This window comes from Suricata suricatta, chromosome 3 (assembly GCF_006229205.1).
Source record: "Suricata suricatta isolate VVHF042 chromosome 3, meerkat_22Aug2017_6uvM2_HiC, whole genome shotgun sequence".
Taxonomy (NCBI): Eukaryota; Metazoa; Chordata; class Mammalia; order Carnivora; family Herpestidae; genus Suricata; species Suricata suricatta.
The window spans coordinates 5,840,211-5,855,106 of NC_043702.1; the positions used below are offsets into that span (position 1 = coordinate 5,840,211).

A 14,896-nucleotide genomic window follows, 5' to 3' on the forward strand; every position below is an offset into this window, starting at 1 on the left:
GAGCAAGGCGCGCCTTCCCCCCTGTCCTCGGCCACATGCGGGTGGGGGGGGGGCTGCGGGGAGGCCCTCGCCCAGGGTGGGTGCCCACCACCCTGCACCGTGGCCACTTCCTGGAGCGTGATGGACGGAGCAAGGACACGAGCAGCTTCCCGTAAGGAAAGAGCACTTTCTTGTCACATGATGAGGAGGTGCGCGTTCTGTGACGTGAAAGGCAGGGGTGCAGACGATCTCTTACTGGGCTGCTGACAGCAAGAGGCCTCCGTCTGAGGCCCGCTGATTTGGGGGAGCTGCTGGGAATGGCCCTTCCCTTTCCCTTGGAGCCGAGGCAGCACCCTGGGGGGTGCCCTGGAGGCCACGGGGACCAAGAGCCCAGAGTTTCCTAAGACACCTCCCCGACCGTTGCTGGAGGCTGTGGCATCTCGGCTGCCGAGCTCGGGCGCACGGCCGGCATGGTTGGGGCGGAGCCGCTGATCACTGACCCTTTGTTTTCAGCGCACTGATGACGGAGATGGAGAGGACACGCGCGTGACACTGACGGCTCCCCTGGCCTCTCCTGCCAGGCCCGCCCCTGGTGAGTGCCACAGAGACACTCGCGTGAACCCTGCCCCGTTCACTTCTGGCAGAGTCGCAGCAGCGCCCCTAACGCGGGGTGCCCACTGCGTACTTGACGTAAACTGTTAGAGACACCAGCTCGGAACGGGCGCATCGCTCGTATTTAGTCGGTGAACTGCTTGGTCCCCCGGGGCTGCAGCGCACGGACTGCTGTGAAAGCTTGTGAATCTCCAGAAACACGGACTCCTGCGCTGAGCACCCTCTCCTTGCCTTTAGTCCACCTTTTGTCACATTTGCTTATCCGTCCCCTGCACACACATGCACGCGCACACGCACACCATGTGCATCCTCCGCAGTCACACACATGCTCTCCCTGAGCGCTGGCAGGTCGAGGCACAGGGTAGCCCCAGCGGCTGCAGCGGGCCAGCGCGGGCCAGGGCCTTGTCGCCTCCCGCACTGACGTCCAGAAGCTTCCTCAGCCGAGCTCTGTCTCTGTCACCGCCTTCCTGCCACAGCTTTCCTGAATAGCCCTGGCTGCTGGTGGTTTGGCGGCACGTCCCTCAGTTTGGACTTCCCTAATGGTTTCCTCAAGGTTAAGTTCATGGTAAACATTTTGGCAGAAATGGGTGACGATGTGTTCTCCGTCCTGTTGGTGACTCGTGAGCCTGGCCACGTAGCTAAGGATGGACCCACCAGGTTTCTTGCTACGGAAGCGCCCCTTCCTCGGCGGCGTCTGCGGGCGCCCCTCCCCCGACTCCCACAAACCCCACGGCGAGGTTCCGGCGCCAGTCTGCGTCCCTGCCCACACACCCTTCCCTGGCCGGCCGTTCCTCTCATGTGCACCTGTTGGCGTCCTTCCGTAAACAAGCGCCACATCCCTTCATGTCCTAATTCTGCGCCTTCTTTTATCCCCCCACACTTTCACTTTTTTTTTTCTTTTGAGACATAGAGAGAGACAGCATGAGCAGGGGAGGGTCAGAGAGAGAGGGAGACACAGAATCTGAAGCAGGCTCCAGGCTCTGAGCTAGCTGTCCGCACAGAGCCCGACATGGGGCTCAAACCCACGAACCAGGAGATCATGACCTGAGCCGAAGCCGGAGGCTTAATCAACTGAGCCACCGAGGCGCCCTGCACTTTTGACTTTTTAAAAAAAATTTTTTTCTAGAATCAGGAAGAACTCATGGGCCTTTTTTTTTTTTTTTTTTTAATTCACGTATTAAAAGCCACTGACGCTCAGGCCACCCCCAGTCAGCCTGCTGGAGCCCGTCGTGCTGGCTTCTGTGGCCTCTGACCTGTCCTGTCTGTTTTTGAGCACTTTGTCCCCCAGCCTTGACCTTGACCCCACAGATGTTCCCAGCACCAAGGTCCTGCTCTCATCTAGCTGGTCATGTGGTGCGGGGCGGTCAGAACCATGGTCCCTGCCACCACGTGCTCAAACAACCTGCTGAAGAAGGTTCAGGAGTTCCGGCGGCTCTGGGATCCTCAGACAGAACCCCACCAAGGGTACACAGTCAGAGGACTGTGTTCAAAGTCCCTCAGGTTCTTTTGTTTCTTTCCTTTGTCACCACCTTGATATGCACTTGGGTTCTTTTTTCTTTTTTCTTTTTTTTGTATTCACTTTTATAGTTCTCCTTCTTATCCTTGTTGGTTTAATTTTATTTTTTAGAGGCACCTGGGTGGCTAGGTTAGTTGAGCGTCCGACTTTGGCTCAGGTCATGATCTCATGGTTCATGGGTTCCAGCCCCACATCGGGGTCTGTGCTGACAGCTCAGAGCCTGGAGCCTGCTTCAGATTCTGTGTCTCCTTCTCTGCTCCTTCCCTGTTCACACTCCGTCTCTCAAAAATAAATAAATGTAAAAAAATTTTTTCTTTTTTAAATCTATAAAACGTTTAACATAATGCAGGTGCATCCAGGAGCCCTGTGCCTCCCTCACCCATCCCCAGAGGTGAAGGGGGTCATTGGTCACTTCCTAATTCGACTCTGAAAAGGCATCCAGCGAGTAAGCCATGACACGGGAGGGAAGCCACCTGTGGGGAAGTCTGGGAGGAAAGTAGGAGTCTCAGTGTAATAACTAGAAGGAAAGCTCTGGGGAGAATCTATCCTCGCGTCTCCGTGACCTGTTTCTCTTGTTCTCTGTACTGCAGTCACGGTGCAGCCTCCTGGCTCTGTGGCCCTGCAGATGGGCTGTCTTGAATGGTGGCACTGAACTCTGTGTTTTCCTCCAGGAGCCCCTGGCGGTGTGGCCGGAGAGCGTCCTGGCGGCCCAGGGAAGCCGGCTCCACGCCCCTGCTCCACAGACCTGGCCCTGGTGCCTCTAAGTGACAGTGTCTCGTCACAGGGGCCCGGGGGGCACAGCTTCTCGGGCAGCCTGTCCTTGGAGCCCGACGGCCTCGGCGACGTGACCATCAGCGACCTGTACGCGGGCATGCTGCACTCGATGAGCCGCCTGCTGAGCGCGAGGCCGGCCTGCGTCATCGCCACCAAAACCTCGTTCGTGGCTCACGGCTGGCGCTCGAGCCGGCGCTCCCGGAGCAGAGCGAACAGGACCCGCGGCCCGGGCAGCGGGCATGCTCGGAGGGGCTCCCGGGAGAGGCCCCCCGGCCGCGCCGAGCCGCCCAAGGAGGCGAAAGTGTTGAGAGACTGTGAGAACACGCTGGATGCTTCTGGCCAGAAGACGGGTGTAAAACTGGAGAAAGCTTTTCTGGAAGTCAGCACAGCCCGAGCCCTTGAATGGGACCCGAGCTGGGAAGAGCTTAAGGGGTTCAGGAGTCTAACACCCCAGAGGCCTTCTTTGTTGACCTACGGAGACTCCAGCCCAGGGCGGCATCTCAATCCAAAACATAGATATAAGGCCTTAAAGTGGTTAATTTCTCCCGTAAAACTCGTGTCCAGACCAAGAACCCTGCCAGGCAAGGGAGGGCATCATTACAGGGAGATTGAAATCAAATTTGACAGGCTTCATCAGGAGTACTGCCTCAGTCCCCGGAAACAGCCCTTCCTGACCTCCCACCCAGGGTCCTGGGCCGTGGACGTGTACAGGGGCGGCCCCCGCGGCTTAGAAGCCCGCAGGCTCAGTGGAACTTTCGGCACAACAGAAGCTAAGGGGTTGAACGAGGCCTTGGAGCAGCTGGGTGAACGAGCCCCGGGAGCAGGGCGATGCCCACAGGAAAGGGGTGCCCCTCCGCCGCTTTCAGGGACCAGCCCCGTGCAGAGCCCAGGCTGCTCGCCGCGGACACTTCCTCCCCAAGGGAACAGTCTCGGAATACTTGGCAAGCCCGTGTCGCCCAGCAAAGCCCCTTCCGTGGCAGGGGCACAGCCTCGAAGCTGCGGCGGAGATCGGTACAGGGAAATAAAAGAACAGTTTGACCAGCTTCATCAAAAGTATTGCCCCAAGTCACCTCCGCGGACGAAGGCCCTTGTACGTATCGGAGCACCTCCAGATAAAGCAAGTGGGGAACTTCCATATCGCAAAGGCACCGTGGGAAGATTAAACCCAGACGCCGGCTTCCGAGGGCCCCCCAAGCCGTGGGCATCACCCCCGCACAGCATAGAGCGCCCGCTGTGCGTACCCGCCGCTGAGGCTCAGCCGTTAGCGTGCTTCGTGCTCACTGCCGGCAGGGGCCACCCGTCCCCTCCAAAGAGACGCCGATTGTCAGAGTCTGAGCTGTGTAGACAGTGGGCCGGTTCCCAGGATTCCCCGAGAGAGGCAGGCCAGCCCAACCCTGAGGCCGGGGAGAGGCCGGCCCCTCACAGCCCAGCTGAGCAAAGAAGGTGGGTTTCTGCTTGTCCAACGTGGGTGTTTTACAACAGGGTGCTTCCGGGTTCATTTTCCAGACTCTCTTCCAGATTCTTTTCCTTCCTCTGGAAATCAGCATTTGGACCAAGCACATGTGCAAGTGTGGGAGGTGGGGGGGGGCGGGGGGGGGTCGCTGGAAATGTCCTTACAGAGAACGTTTTACACATTTCTGCCCGGGATGCATTTAGGGGACTTTTCCAGAAAGCCTCACCAGGTCTCAGCCTGTCCTTGTCACACTGTCGTTCCCAACCTCTCCTGGTGTCATTCAGGAAACAGCAGCCTGAAAGCAGAATGATCTGGAAACCGCGCCTTTTACTTCCAGATTCCCTAGTGGGGACGGAGCGGAACGGCCAGCCGGGGGCCACGATCTCCATGCTGGGATTTGGGGTGCACCCGTGCCCTCCCGCCTCGTCCTGCACTCGGGTTTGTGCAGACCATGGAGGCCGGGTTCACGTGTGTGAGGGGGGCAGGGGGTAGGACGGGTGCTGCCGGCTGTTAGACTCCTCCCCGTGAGCGCAGGGGTGTGGCTGCGGCCCAGCGTCCAGACCTGCGGCTCTTTGGACGGTGCGCATGTGGGGACGTCTGCGTTGGTGGTGTGGCCTTCTCCTCCCTCCTCACCCCGTGCCGGTGGGCGGCCCCCTCGGTAGTCGTTCAGGTGCACCCCCTCTGCCCTAAACGTCCATGGGCTCTTTACCCACCTGCGCCCGCTTGTCCTGTGACCCATCCCAGGGGACAGTACGCTCCTCTCCCAGAGGAGCCCTGAGTTGTCACTGTCCCCGCCCCTCATGACCCCACCAATCCTGCCCCGCCTTTGCCCACTCGTGCTTCTTGGCATTCAGACCCACCTGGCTCCCCTCCCGGAAAGAATTTCCACAAACACTCGGGTACTTTGGCTACAAACGGGCCTGGGTGCGGAGACCACCAACCCTCCCTGAGTGAGCCCGGGAAGCAGACCCGCCTTGGTTGGTCTTTTTGGTCAAGGACTGAGGTCAGGGACTCAGTGAGGCCAGATGAGCACCTGGAGCCAAAACGGAGACTCCCAGACCGGGAGAGCGGCGTGCGCCCCAGCAGGCCTCACTGAGGGCCGAGCCCTCCATCTGCTGGGTGGCTGGCCTTTCCCCTTCTGTCCGGGCCTCGGGCTCTTTGCCGGCACCATCTCGGACCAGGCCACCGGCAGGGCAGCCCGGAGCCACGTTCCGAGCCCTGTAGGTTGAGGCTTTTGGGGACTGCGGCAGGCTCTCCGGGGACACCTGACCTTCCCGCTCCATCGAGGGGGTTTCACCAAAGGCAGCTCCTCGGGTGAGAGCCATGCCCCAGGTGGCCCAGCCCCTGACCTGTCAGAGCGCCCCTGTTCCTCCGGCCCTGCTTGTCTCACACGCGCCCCTCCTGACCTGTTCTCCACGTCGTCCCGTCCCTCAGCTCGCCTACGTGGCCTTCCCGCCTGTCCCCAGGTTGCTGGCATATCAAGCCACCTGCTGGCCCGGCCCCTGGAGCGCAGTGGGGCCGCTTCACCCGCCCTCCCTGCCCTCTTCTGCCTCAGCTGCACCTGACCCCCTTCCCACTCTGGGGAGACCCCCCCCCCACCCCCCACACTTGATGCCTGGCAGTCTCCTCTCATTCACCTGCCCGGCGAGGGCCACACAGAGCAGGCACCAAGGTCACGGCCATGAGTGATGCCTTGTGGCCCGGCAGCGGAGCAGGGTGAGGAGAACTCAGCTCCCCTGGAATTTGACAAGTCACGTGGCCGCCCCCTGGGGGCCTTTCGCAGTTCTGTCTTAAACCGTGATGCAACCTGCTTGACCTCTCTGTATTGGTCTTCTTTCCCTACTTCAGTTGTGAATGTCTTGAGGGGAGGGACCAATCTCCCTGAGCTGTGACTGCAGAAGGAATTGTCATGGCTAACGTCTGGGTGCTTTCTGTGTGCCAGGCCATGTGGGACCTTCTTCACACCCTCCCGCCTTGCCCCCCACACGAGCCCTGAGGAGGTCACTGCAATCCAGTGGGCAGGTTCTGTCTCATCTTATAAATAAGAGAACGTAACTGCAGCCTCCGACTCCCGAGTCCACACCCGCGTCGGAGGCTGGGCCGGGACTGAAGCCAGGGGCAGAGCCGCCAGCTTACCCGCCTGCCCGCAAGGGATTGCCCTCAGGTGGGCTTTTACCTCCCTTACAGTGTTGGTTAAGTGTGTGGCATTTTTTCTTGGGGACACACCGATATTTACGTATATGCAGTGGACTAAATATAAACAGTCCGACTTTTCGGTGGCTTGGCAAATTCTAGTATAATTTTACTGAAATCATTTTCCTTTGTCTTTTTTTTTCCTAAAGGAAAGAAAACCACATCCTTGAAGATGGAAGAGAAAAGTGATTTTATGTTAGAAAACCTCAAAGCTGGAGATGCAGATAGCCAACTTATTTTAGAGTTTTGTTCCTCTTTGCGCTTACTCTCTATGCGGGGTGTTCTTTTTAATCCTCAAGAATATGTGAAAATTGGCTTTACTTCCCTGCCCTTCAAAGCAAATTCCCGGGAAATTGGTCCCCTTTGAAGGGACTCTTGAGTTCTTGGTATAGAAATTATTTGAATAAAGTTGCTCAAGTAACAGTTGTCACGTGGTCCTTTCTAGGCCTGTTTTCCTCACACGTTCTTTTTAAACTGTAGACGTGTTCTCAGAATGCTCTCCATTCCCTGTCGTCAGAGCCGCGTTTGCTCGGACAGCCGTGAGGGCCCTGGAAACGGCGGCCTTCGCGGGAAGGGACAGCTGCTGGGGTTTCATGAAGCTCAGAACCAGGGACTCTGTCCTCCGTATTAGGAGCAGATTGAAACGTAACTCCCCCACGACCAGTAATTCCTACCGTCTTCATGTATTGAGCTGAAAACGTGTCGTATTCAGACAGCCCTGTGATGCTTGCCAGCCCACGGCTCCCCCGCGGCTCGTGGTTTCGTGGCCGCTGTTTCTAATAGGGTGCCGCGTGCCTTTTTAAACAAGCTATTTCACACGTTCAGAACACAGCAACGGCCTGTCTGCCAACCCACGTATCGCCGTGCGGCATGGATTTCTTATTTTAAATAAAACGTCCGAGGGGCACCTGGGTGGTTCAGTGTGTTAAGCGGCCCACTTTGGCTCAGGTCATCTCACGGCTCGGCTCGTGAGTTCAAGCCCCGCATCAGGGAGGAGGGGCAGAGAGGGGGGGGGGAGACACAGAATCGGAAGCAGGCTCCAGGCTCTGAGCTAGCCGTCAGCACAGAGCCTGACGCGGGGCTCGAACCCACGAACCATGAGATCATGACCTGAGCCGAAGTTGGACACTCAACCGACTGAGCCACCCAGGTGCCCTTGGTGTCTCTTCTTAAAAGGGCATGAATCCCTTCATGCAGGCCCCGCCCTGGTGACCTCATCGGAACCCAGTCACCTCCCAAAGGCCCCACTCAGATGCCATCACACCGGGGTTAGGACTTCCACATGTGGACTGGGGGGCTCACGTTAGGTCCAGAGCCCTGGGACTCTGGAGGGCTGTGCTGCTGGTAGCTGAGAACCTGCCAAGAGCCTTCCCCCTTGCAGGCAGCTCACTCTTCCTCGGCACAGCCTGGCAGAGGGCTGCTGGTTCAGACGCCAGCAAGGCTGGGGTGGCCCTGCAGTTCCAGACCTTTCCCTGGTGGCTGCGGCTTCCTAAGGAGAGCATAACCTATCCTCTGCTCCTCGTCGGAAAACACAGCCTTGCCCAACACTGCGCCCACACCACCACCCCCTCCGAGCCCTCACACACCTCCTGCCCCATACCCAGTGGGCCCGTGTTGTGTCTCTGGCCAGGCCAGCGCGTGTAGCTGGAGGGACTGGAATACTGGGGGTTTGAGTCTCTTCGAGTGGAAGAAGGCAACGTGGAAGAGACTGGGGATGGGCTTTAGCTAATTTTTTTTTTTTTGAGAGAGAGAGAGAGAGAGAGAGGGAGAGAATCTTGAGCAGGCTCCATGCCCAGCACAAAGCCTGACATAGGGTTCCATCTCAACAAACTGTGAGATCACCTGAGCCAAAATCAAGAGTCAGATGCTTAACCGACTGAGACACCCAGGGTCTCAGCTAATTTATGGGATCTGCTGATGAAGGACCCCATAGGCTATATGTGGGGTGGTCTGTGTTTTAAATGTGCACATAGTTTAGTACTGCTTGTATTCTGCAACTTGATTTCACCAAGAGGTGTTTGCACTTGACAGGAGCTGATGGGTGTGGGTGTCTTGTATCTCAAGAGTTCAGGTAGCTGGTAAACAGAAGCAAAAATGAACTATAGAGACCTATCAAAATAAAAAGCTTCTGCACAGCAAAGGAAACAATCAGCAAAACTAAATGGCAACCGATTGAATGGGAGAAGATATTTGCAAATGACACACTGATAAGGGTTAGTATCCAAAATCTATAAAGAATTTATCAAACTCAACACCCAAAAAACAAATAATCCAGTGACGAAATGGGAAAAAGACATGAATAGACCCTTCACCAAAGAAGACATCCAGATGGCCAACCAACACATGAAATGATGCCAACATCGCTCATCATCAGGGAAATACAAAACAAAACCACAATGAAATAGCCACCTCACACCCGTCAGAATGACTAACATCAACAACTCAGGCAACAACAGATTCTGGAGAGGATGCAGAGAAAGAGGAATCCATTTGCACTACTGATAGGAATGCACACTGGCGCAGCCGCTCTGGAAAACAGTATGGAGGGTCCTCAAAAAATTAAAAATAGAACAATCCTACGACCCAGCAATTGCACTACTAGGTATTTATCCAAGGGATACAGGTGCGCTGTTTCAAAGGGGCACGTGCAGCCCAATGTTCATAGCAGCGCTATCAACAACAGCCAAAGCATGGAAAGAGCCCAAATGTCCATCGACGGATGAATGGATAAAGATGTGGTATATATATACATCCATGTATATATATATATACACATACAATGGAGTATTACTCAGCAATCAAAAAATAATGAAATCTTGCCATTTGCAGCTATGTGGATGGAACTAGAGGGTATCATGCTTAGTGAAATTAGAGAAAAATACCATATGACTTCACTCACATGAGGACTTTAAGATACAAAACAAATGAACATAAGGGAAGGGAAGCAAAAACGATATAAAAACAGGGAGGGCGACAAAACATAAGAGACTCTTAGGGTCGCCTGGGTGGCTCAGTCAGTTAAGTGTCCGGCTTTGGCTCAGGTCATGATCTCACAGTTTGTGGGTTCAAGCCCTGCGTCAGGCTCTGTGCTGACAGCTAGCCCAGAACCTAGAGCCTGCTTCAGATTCTGTGTCTCCCTCTCTCTGACCCTCCCCTACTCGCAGTTTCTGTCTCTCAAAAATAAATTAAAAACATTTAAAACAAAAGAGAGAGAGAGACTCTTAAATATGGAGAACAGAGGGTCGCTGGAGTGGTTGGGAGAGGGGGGAGGGGCTGAATGGGGGAGGGCTTTGAGGAACCTACTGTGGAAATCATTGTTGCACGCTATGCTAACTAACTTGGATGTAAACTAAAAAAGAAATGAATTGAATAAAAAACGTTTAGGTGGCCGGTTTCCTCCATCACCCCGCTGGATGTCTGCGGCTAAGGATGCACGCGCAGCCGTGATGCGTGTGTGCGTGGGCTCACCCGTGACTTGGGGGCTGGTCGTGGACAGGTGTGTCTTCAGCTTCCCTAATTCTGGCCAAACTGCTTTCCCGAAAGGCTACTCCAGTGTGCTCTCCGTCCGGCAGAGGAGAGGCCCCGCCTCCCATACTAGTGCCACCTGTCAAGGCCACTGAGGGGGGCGGGGTGAAACGTATTGCAGTTTGTATTTCGGGGGTCCTGGCTTTTCAAGGATCCCCTCAGGCCTCTTCTGATAACTTGCTTTGTTTCTTACTGATGCAGGGTATGTTTGGGTGCCCATCCAATTACACGAACTGACCTCATTTTATATACACCGCAAGTAACTTCCATCTGTGATTGGTCATTTAACTGTATGGCATTTTATGGCACAGTAATTACATTTTAACAGAATCGGATCGCTTAATCCTTTTCTTTTTCCTTTTATTCTGGCGTCTGCTGTTACCTTTTAAAGAAAACCTACTCTCAGGATAAAAAATACTCTACTGGGGCGCCTGGGTGGCTCAGTTGGTTAAGCGTCCAGCTTCAGCTCAGGTCATGATCTCACGGTTTGTGGATTCCAGCCCCACGTCGGGCTGTGTGCTGACAGCTCGCTCAGAGCCTGGAGCCTGCTTCCGATTCTGTGTGTCCATCTCTCTCTGGCCCTCCCCTGCTCGCACTGTCTCTGTCTCTCAAAAATAAATAAAAACCATTAAAAAATTTTTTTTTACTACTCTATTGATGGGGCCCCCGGCTAGCTTAGTCGGTGGAGCATGTGATTCTTGATCTCAGGGTTGTGAGTTTAAGCACCATGTTGGGTACAGAGATTACTTAAAAATAAAATCTTTTGGGGGTGTCTGAGGCGCTCAGTCAGTTAAGCGTCTGACTGCTACAGCTCAGGTCATGATCTCACGGTTCATGGGTTTGAGCCCCACGTCAGGCTCTGTGCTGACAGCTCAGAGCCTGGAGCCTGCTTCCGATTCTGTGTCCTTCTCTCTCTGTTCCTCTCCTACTCACACTCTGTCTCTCACTCCCTCTAAAAAATAAATAAAATATTTAGAAAAATTTTTAATAAAACCTTTATAAAAGCACTCTATTGTCTTGCATCTTTCCTGTTCAAATTCAGGTCCGTGAGCCATCTGGAAATGTTCTGCGCAGGCACGAAGGGGGTTGAAGACCACTGTGCGCAGCCGCAGCTCTCTCCTCCGAGCCTGCAGTGAGTGACTTGTCTGTTCCCGCCTGTGTCTGAGGCATTCAGGTCCGTTAGCAGCAACGCTCCTCGGCACTGGGCACTGTCCCAGGGGAGCCATAAAGCAGCGTGAAAACCACCGTCCCTGGAGGCCTGTGGTGCACGGATGATGCTTTGCGCTGCCCAGCAGCCCCCTCCACCGGCCAGCCGGCCCAGGGTGGCGACCACCTCTGGCAGTTTCACCAGTCCCTGTGCCAGGGTTAACCACAGACTACTCTGCTGATGGCCTGAGTGCAGGGAAACTGCCCTGCCCGCCTCCCCTCTCCCCTGCCTGTTGCTTGGACATGGCCATCATTTCTCCCTAAGCTGGGTTCTGTTCCAGGTTTCCACAGGGTTCCTGCCCCAGCCTGTCCCATCCAGCCCCATGATGGGAGGAGTGAGGGCAGGCCTGGTGTCATGTCACTTCCCCAAGACACCCCCCCATTGTCCCCAGGCTGGTGGGCATTCCCCACCCCCCCACCCCTGCACCACTGGGACACTTCCACCCTCCTTACTTGGAAGCGTGTCACAGTCCCTGACAGAGATGCCTCTTTTCCCTTTAAGGGGGGAGGAGGGCTCCCGGGGGGCAAAGGCCAGACCGCAGCCTGCCTCCCCTCGCTGCCCAGCACAGCGCCTGGCAAGGGGCACACTGTCAGCATGGGTGGCATTGAAACACACCAACATGGATTCAGACCCTCGCACGCTCCAGGGAGGGTGGAAATAAGACAGCCCCATTGGGACTACATTCCCCCTCCACCCACTGCCTTGGCTCTGGGACGTTGTCACCTTACAAGGGAGGAGCCTGTGCTCCAAGTGGCAACGGAGGTTTATTTTCAAGGAGAGGAAAGAAACAGACACATTACTTCAGAATGATGCTTTTCTTACAAACTAAGTTAAAAAGTTGTCTTGCATCGCTGTGGTCCGGCCGAGGTCCGGCGCTCTGAGGAGGCAGCCTGCGCTTGACACCTGGCCACCTAACAAGTTCTTTCGGGTAAAGCCAAAAGCTGCTGCCGCCAGCAAGTATCCAAGACTCTGAAGGTCTCCAGGGCTGCCCTCCGGACCCCAGGATCCGAGTCCAGCTGCAGCTCCTGGAGGGCTGAGAGTGGGCACAAGCAGCAGACACAGGAGCCCGCTTGGGAGGGGTCCCGAAGCCGCGTGTGCGGTTAGGGGCTCACACGGGCTGCGGAGGCGGAACCCCTGTATTTGCAGTCAGAACACGGCAGATGGGGCTTCACACACACACACACACCCATCTCGGCCTTCCATTCTCTACCTGGGACAGAAAGATCGCCCACAGAACCCGCGTGTGGGGTGGGCCAGTTAAAGGAATCAGGGTGGAAACATCTTGTCACCAGTAGTGACGGGGAGGCAGGCAGGAGGCAGGGTGAAGGCAGGGAAGGACTCAGGCTCAAATAGTTTTCTTCCTAGAAAGCCCATCCGTCTCTCTGCACCCTGATTACACATCCCCCCAACCCCCACCAAAACAAAACCCACATAAAACATTAACAAACAAACAAGAAACAACACACAATGAAGGGTCAGCTGGCTCTTCCCCAGGCGGTTTCTCTAGAGTCCCCCAAATGAGGTCACACACTCAGTATAATTGATTCTTTTCTACTTACAATTCCGTAATGCCAGAAAGTCCAGTTTTTTCAGATGATGGACAGACATATGCTTCATAATAATTCCTAAAACAAGAGCCAGCGAAATGCTGATCACGCAAATATTAGGCAAGTGGGCGATTCCATTTGACCTTAAGAGGTAGCCATTGGGGACCCTGGGTGGCTCAGTTGGTTAAGCGTCCAGCTTTGGCTCAGGTCATGATCTCAGGGTTTGTGGGTTCAAGCCCCGTGTCAGGCTCTGTGCTGACAGCTCAGAGCCTGGAGACTGCTTCCTATTCTGTACCCCCCTCCCTCTCTGACTTTCCCCTGCTTGCACTGCCTCTCTCTATCTCTCAAAAATAAATAAACACATTAAAAAATTAAAAAAAAAAAAAAGAGGTAGCTGTTGAGGATTCCGCTGAAGATGCCCAGCTGAGAATCAGGCAGGTGTGACACCGGTGGGATAGCACGCAGAGAAGGGGACCTCCACCTGAGTCTGGCCCCTACTCAGCCACCGGTGGTCCTCCGGCTCCAGGCCTGGGTGTGGCCCTCAATGTCCCTTCCGCATCAAGAGACCTCTGCTCGCTCACCTGCCAGGTCGCACGCAGCAATTCTGATCCTTGGCAAGTTACTATTAACATAGGTCACTGCTTCTAGCAAGAAGCTAGAGAGTAGAGCAGGCTTTTTCTGAGTCTGCAAAACAACAACAACAAAGGATGAACAGAGCCACGGAGGGTGAGGTCCTAGAGATCAGCTGCTCACAGGGTGTTCCCTTCTGTCTGATGTGGGCGGGTCTGTCCAGAGAGGGCAAGCACGCATCCCCACATCACACAGAAAATTATTAGCTGGGCATTTTTAAGGACTTTCAGCCCCCTGTCACATTTCATCTGACGCAGAGAGGAATCGGATTTCTCTTTAGACTCGGTGGCTGTCCAATACCATAGCCACTGGCCACATGTGGCCCTTGAGCCCTTGAAACATGACTGGTCTGAATTAAGTGTAAGGTGCCTCCTGTATTTTGAAGACAGTCCCCCAAACTGAAAAATATCCCACTAATAATTTGCACATTGAGGGGCGCCTGGGTGGCTCAGTTGGTGAAGCATCTGACTTCTGCTCAGGTCATGATCTCACGGTTTGTGGGTTCAAGACCCGCATCAGGCTCTGTGCTGACAGCTCAGAGCCTGGAGCTGCTTCAGATTCTGTACCTCCCTCTCTCTCTGACCCTCTCCTACTTGCCCTCTGTCTCTCTTTCAAAAATAAACATGTAAAAAAATGTTTTTAAGAATAATTTGCACATTGATTACATGTTAATATGACAATGGTTTGGATCTACTGGGTTAAATAAAATCTATTATTCAATTTGGTTTCCCCTCTTTCTCTTTTCTCCCGCCCCCCTTCTCTCTTCTTAACGTGGCTACTAGAAAACGTGAGAGTATGTGGCTTGCGGGCTATCTCTGTTGGACTGTGCTGGTCTTGACGCTTCACGTCTGGAAGATGAGCACAGGGTCACGGGTAGAAGTCTGTGGCAGCCATGACCCTGAACCCCAGACCCCAGGCAGCCCTCCAGCAGGCCCAGCCTCCTCACCAGGATGGAACACAGTGTTATCTGGAAAACGGTCATCTCCTCGGCCGCACTGGTGTCACTTGCAGCCTGGCAGTTTTCCAGGGACTTCCAGCCCCAGAAGCGCACACACTGAAACATGGTGGTCATGCAGGCCTGGAGGGGCACAGGGAAGAAGGTGGCAGGGAGAGCGCCAGGCAGACCGCGGGTTCCCCAGGGCGGGGTTGGGGGCGGGACTGGCAGGTCTGGAGTTCCATCAAGAGGAGAGGCCGGAGGGCAGTCCTGGGAGCGCGGACCTGGGCCTGGAGTCCCGCCGGCCTGGGCCGCCCACTCAGCCCTCAGCTAGCAACCTCCGTGCCCTCAGTGCTGCCTGGGACCTGCCCCTCTGGGAGACTGGGGCAGGGGCCTGGCAGGGGCAGGTCCGACCGGGTGAGCTTTCTCATCCCCAAGACCTTCCCTGAGCACTGCAGCTACGGGGTCCCCTGGCCTCCGGCCTCCAGCAGGTTAGGCCCCGGGAGGATGACAGGAGACTGGGAGG

The 14,896-nt window shown here is 55.2% G+C and overlaps 2 protein-coding genes across 2 annotated transcripts in view; one reads left to right on the forward strand and one right to left on the reverse strand.

Moving 5' to 3' along the window:
• The window catches only part of HJURP (Holliday junction recognition protein), a 15,554-nt gene extending 8,601 nt beyond the window's left edge, over positions 1-6,953 (forward strand). The window contains exons 7-9 of the mRNA XM_029932859.1: positions 493-571; positions 2,779-4,324; positions 6,677-6,953. Coding sequence (XP_029788719.1) covers positions 493-571; positions 2,779-4,324; positions 6,677-6,716 — 1,665 coding nt within the window. The 3' untranslated portion in view covers positions 6,717-6,953. The remainder of the gene's footprint in view (positions 1-492; positions 572-2,778; positions 4,325-6,676) is intronic.
• A 5,051-nt stretch (positions 6,954-12,004) lies between these two features.
• Positions 12,005-14,896, reverse strand: part of MROH2A (maestro heat like repeat family member 2A) — a 48,062-nt gene continuing 45,170 nt past the window's right edge. Inside the window, exons 41-44 of the mRNA XM_029932860.1 lie at positions 14,383-14,514; positions 13,388-13,490; positions 12,819-12,884; positions 12,005-12,292 (exon numbers count right to left, since the gene is read on the reverse strand). Coding sequence (XP_029788720.1) covers positions 12,171-12,292; positions 12,819-12,884; positions 13,388-13,490; positions 14,383-14,514 — 423 coding nt within the window. The 3' untranslated portion in view covers positions 12,005-12,170. The remainder of the gene's footprint in view (positions 12,293-12,818; positions 12,885-13,387; positions 13,491-14,382; positions 14,515-14,896) is intronic.